At 35.2% G+C, this 14,971-nt stretch overlaps 1 protein-coding gene across 3 annotated transcripts in view; it reads left to right on the plus strand.

Annotated features, from left to right (window-relative positions):
- LOC113235777 (6-phosphofructo-2-kinase/fructose-2,6-bisphosphatase) overlaps positions 1-14,971 on the plus strand; it is a 78,056-nt gene that overhangs the window by 49,364 nt on the left and 13,721 nt on the right. For all 3 annotated transcript variants that reach the window (XM_026471674.1, XM_026471673.1, XM_026471676.1), the window contains exons 2-5: positions 176-301; positions 3,599-3,759; positions 5,947-6,081; positions 13,864-14,124. In XM_026471674.1, coding sequence (XP_026327459.1) covers positions 176-301; positions 3,599-3,759; positions 5,947-6,081; positions 13,864-14,124 — 683 coding nt within the window. The remainder of the gene's footprint in view (positions 1-175; positions 302-3,598; positions 3,760-5,946; positions 6,082-13,863; positions 14,125-14,971) is intronic.

Genomic DNA, 14,971 nt, shown 5'->3' on the forward strand with positions numbered 1-14,971 from the left:
AGTAAACATGTAGACCAAATAGGGTCTATCCATGTTTTAAAGTCTATCGAAAGACAATAAAGAATCATTGATCGAATTTTTTATTTTACTTTAAAAAAAATTTGACTCGAATTATTGCAAAATATATTTTGTAGTTGGTGAAGTGTATTTTAAGATATAACGTTGGTTGTTTCAGGGGAACGAGCGAACTACGTAAATATACCGCATGTGATTGCAATGGTGGGGCTGCCCGCACGTGGCAAGACTTACATTTCAAAAAAGCTTTCGCGGTATCTAAACTGGATAGGAATTAATACTAGAGGTGAGTTTATGTTTTTGTAGTTTTTTGCGAACTCTCGGACATGTAATTCGAGGCACCTTGCATTTTCAGTATTTAATACCCTAAGCTTAAGGCGAGGTATTTGGATGCGAACCTGGATTTTAGAAGGTTGAGATATGGGGGCCGCCTCTTGCGTCCTGCATACCTGCGTCCCTCCTTCCTCCCCCCTGATATTTATTCTTCGGGGGCTAGCACAAATCCGACATTGATAAGCGCCCAATGGCGATTGACGGGGCAGCAGACGGCGCGGCGTGTCGTTAAACCGCAGGGCAATTTTCAAGTTTTGGGATGAATACGAATTCAATCATTATAGGACCTCAGTTGAAAATCAAAATGTAGCAGGTTCTCTGTAGTACTTTAAGAGAAATATCTCCATATAAAAACTATGTGTAAGGTTAGATATTATTTTATTCTTAAATAATTTGCTTTAGACTTTTATGTTGTCCTGTTGTCGGGATTTTATATGTCGAATAAAATACAGAAAGATGGGACCATCTTGTAACGAATTATCACAGTCTTTAGACAATATCTTTAGGTGTATCCTATATTTTTAGTAAGACCGTTATTTGATAGTAAATACCTAAACCATTTATGAAAACAGATTTTCCCGCTTCTCTTCCGGTGGCTCGACTTAAACAACGGTTTATTGCTTAAAAACTGGTATGCTTTTTTGAAACTGGTATACTAAACGTTATTTCCACAAGTCCTTGTTTAAAATTAGAATTTGTAAAACCGGTTTTCTTCGATGATAACAATATTTTTGTATTCTCTTGAAGAATAATAATTTAAAAAATCAACCTCAAAAGGATGTAAATACATCTATTTGCCAAGTTTTGTTGAAACCGGTAAAGGGAAAGTGGGTGAAATTAAGTTAAATCCAGTAAACCGGATACATCCCCTGATTTGCTACCCTTAGAGGTGAAATAGTTTCATCAAATTTGAATGGTACCACTATCGAAGTAACACCCTTTCCAACAAAAAAAAGCATCTTCTAAATCGCGTAACATCACACAAATAAACAACAATCGAATTGAGAACCTCATCATTTTTATGAAGTCGGTTAAAAATGCAAAGTGGCTCGAATTATGTGCGCGGGAGTGTATTTCTTTCTTATCTTATAGAACTGCAATATATTACATTTTCCTTTCCTTCGCGACTCGGAAGATTTATACTTTTCCCAAAATTTTCTATCAAAAACATCTGAACTGAGTAAATTGAATAAACGGAATAAACATTTTAAAAAAATTAACAAAATTAATTTAAAAAACTGAGCATAGTCGTACTGCTCTCTTCCCTGCTCGTGTGGATCAACTGGTTTCTTGGCATATAATTAACTTTTAACGTCACTCCAAATGAAATAAGGATACTCATAGAGTTCTTAGGTTTTCGCGATTGTTACCATAGGAAATGGATTTTCTTTGTTTTTCAAACAGCCCAACGTTTCAGGCCTTTTACAAGTCCCATGGTCACGAGTGAGATGGTAAAGTCGTCAACCGATTATATCTGAATGCTAAAATTCAGTTTAGTATCACAATTATATCAAACACAAAAAGTAGTTTTTGAGTAAACTGGCAAAATTTTAAAACATACACTTTAAACTGGTAAAATACATACATCGGTCACAATATGCCAATATGACAAAATTCTATTTGTAATTTTAAATTTTTATTGAATTGATATTCAATTATTTTTTGTGAAGTTACTCCACTAGTTTGTTATAATTATTAATACAAAGATCGAACACTCAGAAAAAATTCCTTCGATCCGGCCGGATTCGAACCGACGTCTTCTAGCATACTGGGCCAGACACTATACCAACTAAGCAACGGAACGAACCTCACGAATTTTTCTATGTGCTTGCGTCGTGTCTTTGTATTTGATTTTTCAACGACTTTTTAGTCGTAGCGCCTTCTATTTGTAACTTTAGCTGCTGGTACCTGTAAAGAAATGCACCTGGCTGAAAGAAGAAATAGATACCTCACAGATGGCGCTACGGGAAAAAGTCGTTAAAAACCAAAAACAAACATTTGCATCAAGCACATAGAAAAATTCGTAAGGTCCGCTAGTTCGTTCCGTGACTTAGTTGGCATAACGTCTGGTACGGTTTGATAGAAGACGTTGGTTCGAATTGGTTCGAAAAAAGTTGGGTAGTCATTGGACGCTCAACGGAGAACACTTAAAATAAAACATTAAAACAATTGACATAATTATGCAGTAAGTACCTAATTCACCGTCACGCGTGTCACGACTGGTGCAATCGGGACTTGCTCAGCTTTAGCCACAATCGGTTTTTTAACCGACTTCAAAAAAAGTACTGTGTTTTCTTATGTATGTTACGCGCTAACTCTGGCATTTGTGAACCGATTTTGGTGATTCTTATTTTGTTGGAAAGAGGGTACCTCAGTAATGGTGCCATTTAATCTTGAAGAAAATATTCCACCTCTAAGGGTGGCTGTTCACGCATGAAATCTTATTTTTATTGATAGCGCCTAAATTTTATTAGGAGCAATTATTTTAATGGTTGATTTTTCTATATCCAATTGAAGGCGTTTTTCTCTCGATATACAGTGAGCACCGATTTTTATTATCTCTTGTGTTGTTATATCCCGCATAATCCAGTTTCGCGCACTTTCCGGTAACCGATTTCATGCTTGGCAAATAGATGTAATCCACGAACTTTTAAGGTCGGTTTTTTTAGTATTGTGTACGGAGATTATTTTTAAACCGTTTCGTAGCTCTGTATTTCAACAAGCCCGAGGCGAGTGAGCCACTGACAACAAGACACTGAAATAAAGAAATCAACAATAAATAATTAAACAGATAACAAAACTTACATAATAGGAAGTGTACACGTCGCACACAATTCCGATAAAAAATTATATACAACTGTGAACGTAGAGCGAAACAATATGCAATTATAATTCTTTAACATATGAAACGGTAATTAAATTTGTATTGAATTGATATTCAATTTGTGAAATTACTCCACTAGTTTGTTATAATTATTAATACAAAGATCAGAAAAAATTCCTTCGATCCGGCCGGATTCGAACCAACGTCTTCTAGCAAACCGTGCCAGACGCTCTGCTGACTAAGCCACGGAACGAACCAGCGGACCTTACGATTTTCTCTATGTGCTTGTTTGTCGGATCTTTGTACTTACTTGGTTTTCAATAACTTTTTAACCGTAGCGCCATCTATTAGAAATCTTTGAAAGTATTTCGTCACCCAAAACATGAAATGGTATTTTAAATTTAATCGATCTTTACAACATCGCAGTATTCAATCTGGGCGAGTACCGCCGCCACGCGACGACGGCGTATACGAGTCATGAGTTCTTCCGCGCGGACAACAAAGAGGCCATGGCGATCCGACAGCAGTGCGCGTTAGATGCGTTGCACGATGTCTGCGAGTGGCTCACCAAGGGAGGAGAAGTCGCAGTTAGTACACCATACTTTTATACTATATATATATTTTTACAAAACGTACACATCTACCTATCGGACTTTATTATCAACAATCAATCAAATAATCTTTATTTCATGGGTAAGCGAATTACACGATTAAATTATGCTGCTCATTCGTAAGACAGATTCCCCTGAAAAGAAGAAACTCTAGGGCATAGTTTCCCTTAGTGGTCCCTACCACCCCCAACGGGCGCTAAAAAGTCCTAAGTTCCAGCCTAGGAAGCAATTGATGCTGTCCATGGGTGCCACCACATTTGAAACGAAAACCAGAATTATCTATATAAACTACACTCATTGACCTACCAATAAATGGACGTCGGGTTCGCGCTAAAAAGTGTCCGCACCTGTAGGGCGTTAAAATCGCATACAGAGCGTCAATTGCGCAATAGTCTTCGTTTGTTCGAGTGACAGCGCGGTTGTCAATCATGCAGTACCAATATATGCAGTACAAATAATAACTTGTAAAAATTACTGCAGTAAAGTGTGAAAACAGGATTTTGTATCCTATTTTCACTAAACAAATATATTGTGTTATCATAGTTGTCATTTAAAAGTGTTATTTTGTACAGTTTTATAGTATTTAGTTTATATATAAACTGAATCGTAAATATAAATTACAAAAGCACACGACATAATGAAATAGCTAACTGTCCTTTTTCTACTCATGGCATGCGGAAAAGATGGAAAGAGACCCGTTACGTCAGTTTCAGGAAGCTTATATAAACTTCTTGGTCATTTTCAATTGTTCGAACCACAAGCGATTGATATAATTATTTAGGACAAAGAAACTGTAGAGTTGCTTTGATTTTAATCCTATTTTTATAATGATTTTTTAATTAAACGTTAGCAAAAACTAACAAAATGTTGTTGTACTCCTTTTACGCATTGGGATTACCTATTAGAAGTCAGAAAATACATTTGCCCGAAATAACATTAGCTCGAATTTCGAAAATGTGTTTTTACAAAGATTACAAAACAAAAGCTAATTTTGTCTATGTAAAAAACATCAAAATTACTCGAAAGCGTAACGGTTTAGGCTGCATAAAATAGGATTTTATGCTCTAGTGCATAAAATAAAATCGTCGTTTAAGCCAGAGGCAATGACGCCTGCGCCGACAGCCACGCACACTAGAACTTTATATAATAAAGTTTTGTTTTTATTTTTTAAATCCGTGCTATATTACAAAATTAAAAAAGTAGGCAATAGTAATTCTAATAAGTTATATGAAATAGAAATACATAAAAAATAAAAGCTTCTAAAATATAACAGAGCATTATGTAGTCCGACCTGAGTCACGTGTAGAAAATAATCGTTTATTTGTAATATTGCTGTTTAATTTCCTCGCAATCGAAGTGAAAAGCAGAGTCTATAACTCGTTCATAAAACCCATTTTACCCTCGACTTAAGTATTCATCTTCGCCAGCAGCTCGGGTGGATATACTCATCTCGGGTAAAATAACGCGTTTTATGCACTTGTTGTACAATCTACTATTTTTGAATTATTTTTTCTGGTGGTGGTAGGCGTTGAAAATTTTTTTATCTTGTCTAAGTGGGCGGTAAGTCAAAAACTTTAGGAACCTATGCTCTAGGGCTTGCTCTTGAGAGCTAAACGGGTCATTACCACGGATTTTTGTCATCTAAGTACGCAGAAGCTGTACACTAACATTTAGTATAAAGATTTTGTTTCACTATAGTTTTAAGCCTCGTAAATGGGAAATTGTGATTATCAATCGGAATCTTATTAAAACATAACGGACACACACATAGACAACCTCAAATTACACCAATACTTTTTTTAAAGTACTGCCTCCTTACCTGCCCCCAAGCAGTAATGTCAGCATTACTGTGTTCCGGTTTTGAAGGGTAAGGGTGCTGGTGAAATTGCAGGCACATGGGACTTGTCAACTTATGTCGCAGGGTGACGGGCGCAGTGGTAGTGCCCCTTAGATTCTTGCGATTTGAAGCTCTGAGTGACACTGCAACTGTTATGGACAAGCGTGTCGCTTACCACCAGGCGCAGGACTTGTCCGTCCCGTCTTGATATCATAAAACTAAACCTTATCAACTTCTCCATGTACCAACTACGGCAGTTTATATTCTTTGGATTTCAAAATTGTAAAAGTATTTAAAAAAGCATGTAACTGACGTCGTATGCGCAGGTATTTGACGCGACGAACTCCACACGCGAACGGCGACGCATGATCCGCGACATCGTCGTGCACAAGATGGGCTTCAAACTTTTCTTCGTCGAGTCTATCTGCGACGATCCCCGCATCATTGAACAGAACATCATGGTAATCATACCTTATTTAAGATAACGACGTAGTACTGAAAAGATTCAGCCGTATGTGATTGGCTAGAGATAAGCCTCTAAAGCCACATTCATAATGGCTAGCTAATTTAGTTCGTTCACACCTGTTTACCTTCTTCCTCCGCCATCTGTCAAATTCAAATTCAAATTCAAAATAATCTTTATTTCATAGGTAAGCATTATTACACTTGAAATCGTCACAATGGTTAAACTCTACCGCTCATTCGTAAGGCAGATTCCCCTGAGAAGAATGAGCAAGAAACTCTAGGGGTTGCTCTTTGTAAATAACATTTACAATATTTTTTTTTTATTTGAAACATCAGAGATCGAGACTACCTCCATGAGCTAAACGGGTTACTACCACGGATTTTTGTCATCCAAGTACGCAGCAGTTGTATAATAACCTTTAGTATAAAGGTTTTGTTTCACTATAGTTTCAAACCTCGTGAAAGGCAAATTTTGTATATCAACCGGAATCTTGTTATAGAAGCGTATACATTGCCCCTTAAATGATTGTTTGACTTTGTGAAGACGACTATCAAGAAAAGCTAGTTTATTTTTATTCCTCGTATTAATGTTATGTCTGTCACTATTTTTCATAAAGAAATTACTATTCCTTTTAACATAAATTATATTTTCATAAATGTATTGTGAGGCTAGTGTAAGAATGTTAATTTCCTTAAACTTATCTCTCAAAGATACTTTGGGGCCCAGATTGTAAATTGCCCTAACTGCACGTTTCTGCAGGACAAAGATTCTATTGATATCGGCGGCATTACCCCAAAGCAAAATGCCGTATGTCATTAGACTGTGAAAGTAGCTGAAGTAAACCAATCTAGCGGTTTCGACGTCTGAAAGTTTCCTTATTTTTTTAATCGCGTACACTGCAGAGCCGAGCCGTTTTGATAACTTACTTATATGGGGACCCCATTGCAATTTAGCATCTAACGTTATACCTAGAAATACAACTGTATCCACAAGATTCAATTTTTCGTTTCTAACTACAATGTTTGTAACCGTCTCTCTGTCCGAAATAATTACTATGAAATAAGTAGTAAGTAGCTTTGAAGATAGTAGAACTCCTTGTGAAAGAGTTCGTGTAGGGAAGTACTGCCACCTTACCTATTTCTGCCGTCTAAGAGTAATTTCAGCATTACTGCGTTCCGGTTTTGAAGGGTAAAGGTGCTTGTGAAATTACAGGCACAAAGGACTTGTCAACTATGTTTCAGGGTAATAGGCGCAGTGGCAGTGCCCCTCAGATCTTTGCAATTTAAAGTTCTGACGCATGATGCGAATAAAATATAAATAAATAAATTTTGAAAAATTGTTTGGGACGGAGAGCGGGAGTAGACACCCTGTGCAGTGCGGACGCTTGTTTTTTCTTTATTTGCTACCAGAGTGGGTTACAACACGAGCAGATAAATTTATTAATTAAGAAGAAATTTGATTTTGTGGAAGACTGCAGTTCTACTTATTAATTTGTTTATTTGTTTTGTAATATCCTTGTGGTAATTGTAATGGGCCTCTAGGTCACAAATAAAACTGAAATTTTATACATAAACGCATTGACTTACAATTATATGGACGTCGGGTCCGCGCTAAAAAGTGTCCGAACTTATACGGCGTTAAAATCGTATACAGAGCGTCATTCACGCTTTAGTCTTCGTTTGTTCGATTGACAGCGAAGCAAGCAAAATTAGACAGTACTGCGATGACATTACAATTTAAATTCAACGTTTTAGCTTTTTCATATTCCTTTACATGTCACTGCGTTTAAATAGGTTGACTTGGGACATTTTTTTCGTGGTTTTTGTATTAGACCCGTCGTCCATTTATTTGTAAGTCAATGCATAAACGTAATGTATGTAGACAGTATCTCTACTAAACAAATTACTTCGTTAACATATCTATCTAACGCGTTCGGTATTACAATATAGTTATTAATTTAAATATCTTATTTTTAATTTATCAAATAACATTCCAATTTACGCTACATAAGTTTTCCAAAATATTTTATTGTAACAATACCTATTAATTTTTGCTAAAATAAATTTACTAATTAAGAGGAAGTTTGATTTTATGTAAGACTGCAGTTCTACTTATTAATTTGTTTATTTTATTTGTAATATCCTTGTGGTAATTGTAATGGGCCCCTGCCACAAATAAAACTGAAATTTTATACACAAACGTAATAGATACAGACAATATCTCTAGTATTAACACCAATTGGTAGGGATATTAATTTCTAATTTTCTAATCTATTTTTTATCCACTTTGACGTCAAATGGTAATAGTACCGCCACTTTAGGGTCCAAAAGTAACTCATGATTCTTCTATGCCTTGATTTTTTTAAATTTAATTTTATTAAGGGATGACCAACATTTGTACAAGGTGAGTTATACACCGTAAGAATAACCGTATACATAATTGTACAATTTACCACATCACCCCACAGACTACTACATTTTTTTTAAATAACGCATTATCGGTATTGATTAAAAAAAGTACAATGCTAACAAAGAAAATAAAGTTAAAAAACAAACAAACAAACATAATAGCATTACAAAGTACATTTTAAAGATAAATAAATCGAGTTTCACAGTCTACTACAGTGTCATACCTATACTCCGTCCAATTTTTGGACGAATATGAATGCACGGAGTACAATGTTCCAATAACCGCCTTCTTAAATTTGTATTTAACAGTCTATGGCAGTCTGTTGTGAGTGATGGCTGTAAATTTGTAATTCTCGCTTATTATGCGTGAACGCGGACGAATAACTTTGGCAAAGATGTTGTATAATCAATTAATTTATAAATATTATTGTCTAATATACAGTATTCCACGACTATGGGTCACGGAGGGAAAATAAATATTGTAGATAAGATATTTTTCTTCGCGGTGTCATTATTTTTAAAAGTAATACGAAGCATTCGAAGACTTAAAAGAAATCTTGCCTCATCTGGGAATGGAACCGACCAAATCTTAAAAAGAAACCTGTATTTTTATGTCTATTGCCTTTTATTTTTAACCGACTTCAAAAAAAGGAGGAGGTTCTCAATTCGACTGTATGTTTTTTTTTTCCCTTTTTTTTGTATGTATGTTAAGCCATAACTCCGGTATTTGTGAACCGATTTTCATGATTCTTTTTTTGTTATAAAGAGGGTACCTCCATAGTGGTCCCATTTCATTTTGAAGAAAACCATCCACCTCTAAGGGTGGCTGATGACGCATGAACATTCATTTTTATAAATAGCGCCTAAATTTTACATAAGGAGCAATTATTTTAATGGTTGGTTTTGCTATTCTCCAATTCAAGACATTTTTCTCTCTCAATATACTTTGAGTAGTGAGAATCGATTTTTATTATCTCCTGTGTCCAGTCCCGTATAGTGGCGAACTAGGGATTATTTCGATAAAACTTTTTTGACGGTTTTTTTTTTAGTACTCTGAATCAGTAATCAGTAATCGTTTATTGCATAGTCACATGTTTATAATATTAAAATTACAGTACATGTGACACCCTGTTAGGGTGTTTTCAAAGAGAGTGGCGCTATACACATTTTAAAAATATTTTGATAAAAATTATTACACAGTACTATTTCCTAATTGATACCACGCATACAAAATGGTGTCTAGTAGAACTATATAATTTACACATTGTGTTTCAACTCTATACTAATTGATATAATTTTAAAACTAAATACTAATTGAAATAATTTTAGCTACATACATTTATACACAGAAACATACAATTATAATTTTCTATTATTATTTCATATTAAATCATTTAAAGAAGGTCATCAGAAATATCATTAAAGTATTCTGTTATATTGTAATAACTCCTATCAATTAAGAGAGATTTTAATTGTCTTTCAAAAGCCTTGGAATCCTGAGTACATTTTATGCTGTTATTTTTATTAACATTGAGTGGGGACCCGATGAATACAATTTCATTTTTGAAGGAGGTAATTTCAACTTGAACAGATTACGATTATTTCGTTTAACTGTTTTTAACGGCGAATACAAGTCAGAGTGTTTTTTAGTGAATTTACAAGCTTCAAGTATGTATATGCAACATATCGTTAATATGTTAAATTTGCGAAAATAGTTTTTACAAGATGTCATTTGGTCTATGTTTGAACTGTCTGAACTGAGATTATTATGAAGATTATTTCCTTTTAAGAGCCTATACAACCTCAGCTCGAAATATATTTTTTCCCGCACTAATACGCTTCATTTTGCTCGAGTCGAGCGGACGGGACACTGGATTTGTTTCAGAATTTATTTTTTTACAAACGAAACGGAAGTCATGTTCTATTTAGTTCAGTTGATATAAAAAAAATCGTTGTTATATGTAAAGTACGTATTGAATACAGCGGTTTTCTTGTAAAATTTCTAGGTAAGTTTGTGTTTTTTTTTCTATCGTGAAAATTTTTAGGAATAATGTTTTCACACTGTATACTAATTCATCAGTGTATATCCTCAAATGTACTATATATTTTTTCCACAGTGATTGATTCCACACTTTCACTGTTATGCGGAATCAACAAAAGCTATTTGAGATTGTATAGACTCTTAGGTAACATAGTATTTATTTTATTTTTTTATTTATGCATACTATATGTAATTTTAATCGCGCGTACGTAACTAACTCTTAACTGAGGGATAAATTGATATATTACTCCATTACCCTTTCTACGAATAAAGGAAATAGTTATTTCCTCCACCACTTTCATGAGTTCATGAACCACAGTTCAAAGCAATATAATCTTATCAGAGACGTCATAAATGAACCTACCTGAATGATCTTCTTTATAATAATAATAATAACGCTCACAATCAACATAGCCCCGCACTAGGGAAACCCTGTGTCGCGGGTGCCATGGACACACACATAGACAACCACAAATTACACCCAAACTCACGAGAGAAATAAATGTAGGCCATACAAACATTTCTCCCGGCCCGGGAATCGAACCTGGGACCTCTGCGTGGCAGTCCGGCATGGTAACCGTTCGGCCACAGAGGCAGTTAGTTACTTTGATCAAGTACTCCATGTTAAACAACTATGTTTCTAAATGACGTCAATATTGAAACGGTCTATTCATGTTCATAGGGAATATAAATTTTAATTGCCCTATGTTATTACAAGAAGTAATAATTGTAAAAACGACAATTTATTAAAACTTAGACACTGCATTAGGGTATTGAAAGAAATCGGAATTTTCCAGTGCCGGAAAATACCAAAGCTCACCCTGACCCATAGTAGTGAAGTTTAGCTTTTTATGAACAACCACAGGTGACAGAAATGAATGGAAGATAAAGACAGCTTTGAAAGCCTTTTTACTACGGCTTTCAAACAAACATGCCTTTTGGATAACACAGCATTATCCAAAATGAATGTTTTACAAAAGTCAGTTACTTGAACGCTCCTTTAGTTATTGTAGGAGTGATTACTAAGAATTCTATTTAAAAAATACATGAACGCGAGAATGAAATATAGTAATATATATATAGTTTCCGCCATATTATATGTATAAAAGAGCCGCCCTTAATTCATGTCTTTGTGAAGTAAACTTTTGTTCGTTATTTGAATTATCACACGCACTTTTTTGTTGCAGCACGTATAAAATAGAAATGTTAAAGACGTGTAATTTAAAAGATTTTTAAAATTATTATTGATACAGATATTGAACAAACAAAAATTCCGTATGTGAGAACTTAGGAGCCGCGCAAACGTGTGTCTTGTGTTGGATGCAAGTAACCGGCAACAAGAAGCGAATATTCTGTTTTCACACGAAATGCGGTTCGGCAACCTGTGCCATTGTCCGAATGTGTCGATTTTATGTCAATCCGCAGCGAGGACATAGAGAAATTCTGCAGGCTCGATCCGTAGCTCAGATGGCAGAGCGTAGCCATGTTGTGGCGACAGCCGCTGGTGCAAGTCTACTCGGATCGAAGGAATTTTACTTTGTGTTTGTTCGATCTTTGTTTCAATAATAATAACAAACTAGTGAAATATTTTCACAAATTCATAAAAAAAAGTAAGACTTAATTTGTCAGGTTCAAATCAGGTTCAGTACAAATTTCAAAGATATTAAAAGAAAAATTAATTATTATTAATTGTGCAATGGCTATAAAACCATCAATATAAAAAGATATTAAAGAATTAACAAACTCAAAACGTAATGTAACTTAAATACAAATTAAATCATGTGAAAAGTGTGACCATATAATCCCGCCATTTTTTTAATTTGATTTTGATTATTGTAATTACTTAGTTCCATAATTATTCGTTACCTTTTTAAACTGATGATTCTATAATCAATGCTGTGTGAATAAATAATGTTCATTAATAATAATAAATAACGCACACACTCAACATAGCCCCGCACTAGGGAAACCCTGTGTCGCGGGTGCCATGGACACACACATAGACAACCACAAATTACACCCAAACTCACGAGAGAAATAATTGTAGGCCATACAACTATTTCTCCCGGCCCGGAAATCGAACCTGGGACCTCTGCGTGGCAGTCCGGCATGGTAACCGTTCGGCCACGGAGGCAGTTCAGACAGTTAATTAAATTTGACAGAACTAAAAATGGCGGGTATTTGTAGCTATACAGTTTTTACACAAATTAAGTTTTAGTTTACCGAAGTTTTATTTATTACATTTTGAGTTTCTTAATTATTTGTTACTTACTTACTTAAACTGTTTACTTACTTAAATATAACAAGTACGTGTGTTATAGAATATTCAAAACTTGAGCACTTATGAGCGACGTACGGGCGAAAGCCAAACGTTGCAAAACGGGGGAAAACTAAAATCCGTTGCCCAATGTACCGAGAAATCCGCGGGTAAGATCCCCGATTCTACGTACATCTACCTACAATCCTGAAAAGTGTTACAAACGACGAAACGTTTTATACCCAACTAAAACTCCTTTTATTTTATTGGTCTGAGGTCATGGTTTTTGCGGCAGGAAGTAAGTGTCCTACTGTTGTAACAGTGTTTAAATTTAAGTATCTAGGACATTTAATTAAGCCTGATCTCAGAGATGATAATGACATGGAGAGGGAGCGTAGAGCTTTGTCAGTAAGGGCTAAAGTGTTGGTTCACAGGTTTACTCGATGCTCTGCTGCAGCTAACTCTTTTCAAGGCTTACTGTTCTTCTTTTTACGCGAGTAGCCTGTGGTACCGACACACACAAAAGTTGTACATTGCTCTTCGCTCCCAATACAACAATGCTTTTAGGATGCTGTTGCGGCTGCCGAAGTTCTGTAGTGCGTCTGCAGTGTTTGCTGATTATACTACGGAAGAAAATCGCTTCTCTTTTAAACAGAATTCGTAACGGTAGCAACAACATCTTGAAAATGATTGCTGAGAAAGTGGGGGGACCTCTCATAAGGAACCTCATAGAATTTACGCGATCTTTGTTTAAAATAATTTACTAACATAGTTTATAAATCTGTAACTAACTTAAATATGGATTTATGTTGTCCGAAAATAAATAAATTATTGTTATATTATATTGCATGATGAATTCTACAGTGTGAGTTTCTTTTGAAACAATTATAATGTTGTTTTACTCGACTTCAATGTATTTAGACAAGCAGTAGTTATACTACTTTATTTTATATTTATTATTATTGTTTGCGTTAGTGACGATCATATTATCCCTTGACATTGTATTTTTTATTGTAATATTGTGACATTGATAATATGAAATAAATAATTATATTCTATTTTTCTTCTCAGGAAGTAAAAGTAAGCAGCCCCGACTACACAAACATTCAGAACACAGATAATGTACTAAACGACTTCCTACTTCGAATAGAGCATTACAAAGAGAAATACGAACCACTAGAGGAAAATTTAGAAGCGGAATACAGTTTCATGAAAATATACGACACAGGAGAAAAAGTCGTTGTACATAAGCACGAAGGACATATACAAAGCCGTATCGTTTATTACTTAATGAATATACACATCGTACCTAGGACCATTTACTTGACTAGGGTAAGTTCTTTTTTTCTAACGAAGCTTTGTTCTTGGTGAGCGTTACTGCGTTCCGGTTTCGAAAGGGTAAGGATGGTGGTGAAATTACAGGCACATGGTACTTGTGAACTTAAATCTCAGGGTGACAGTCGCAGTGGCAGTGTCCCTCAGACCTTTGCGATTTGAAGCTCTGAGTGGCGTTGCAATTTCTATGGACAGACGTGTCGCTTAACACCAGGCGTCCGACTTGTCCGTCCCGTTACTTAGTGTCATAAAAAAAGTCATCAATTCTATTACAAGCAACATTGACTTACAATTATATGGACGTCGGGTCCGCGCTAAAAAGTGTCCGAACTTATAGGGCGTTAAAATCGTATACAGAGCGTCATTCACGCTATAGTCTTCGTTTGTTCGACTGACAGCGAAGCAAGCAAAATTAGACAGTACTGCGATGACATTACAATTTAAATTCAACGTTTTAGCTTTTTCATATTCCTTTACATGTCACTACGTTTAAATAGGTTGACTTGGGACATTTTTTTCGTGGTTTTTGTATTAGACCCGTCGTCCATTTATTTGTAAGTCAATGACAAGCAAACACCTTTTGCATGAGTTTCATACCGATACCTCCAACGGACACTACGCCAACTTAAACTTTGGACCTGTTCTGTTCTTATTTCGTATTTTTTTTTTCAAGTTTTGTTTTTTGTTTCTTTATTTTTTTTCCACAAAATTCGTGTTGCATAATATTAGTAAATAAATATGGCTGTTTACAAAAATAACAGAAATAGACCAAAAAATTGACGTAGTGTTCATTGGACGTATCGGTACAGTATTCGACTGTGTAGTAACGCAAGCAGGGCGTTTT

The sequence above is a fragment of the Hyposmocoma kahamanoa genome, unplaced genomic scaffold (assembly GCF_003589595.1).
Source record: "Hyposmocoma kahamanoa isolate Upper Pololo Valley unplaced genomic scaffold, ASM358959v1 88, whole genome shotgun sequence".
Classification (NCBI taxonomy): Eukaryota; Metazoa; Arthropoda; class Insecta; order Lepidoptera; family Cosmopterigidae; genus Hyposmocoma; species Hyposmocoma kahamanoa.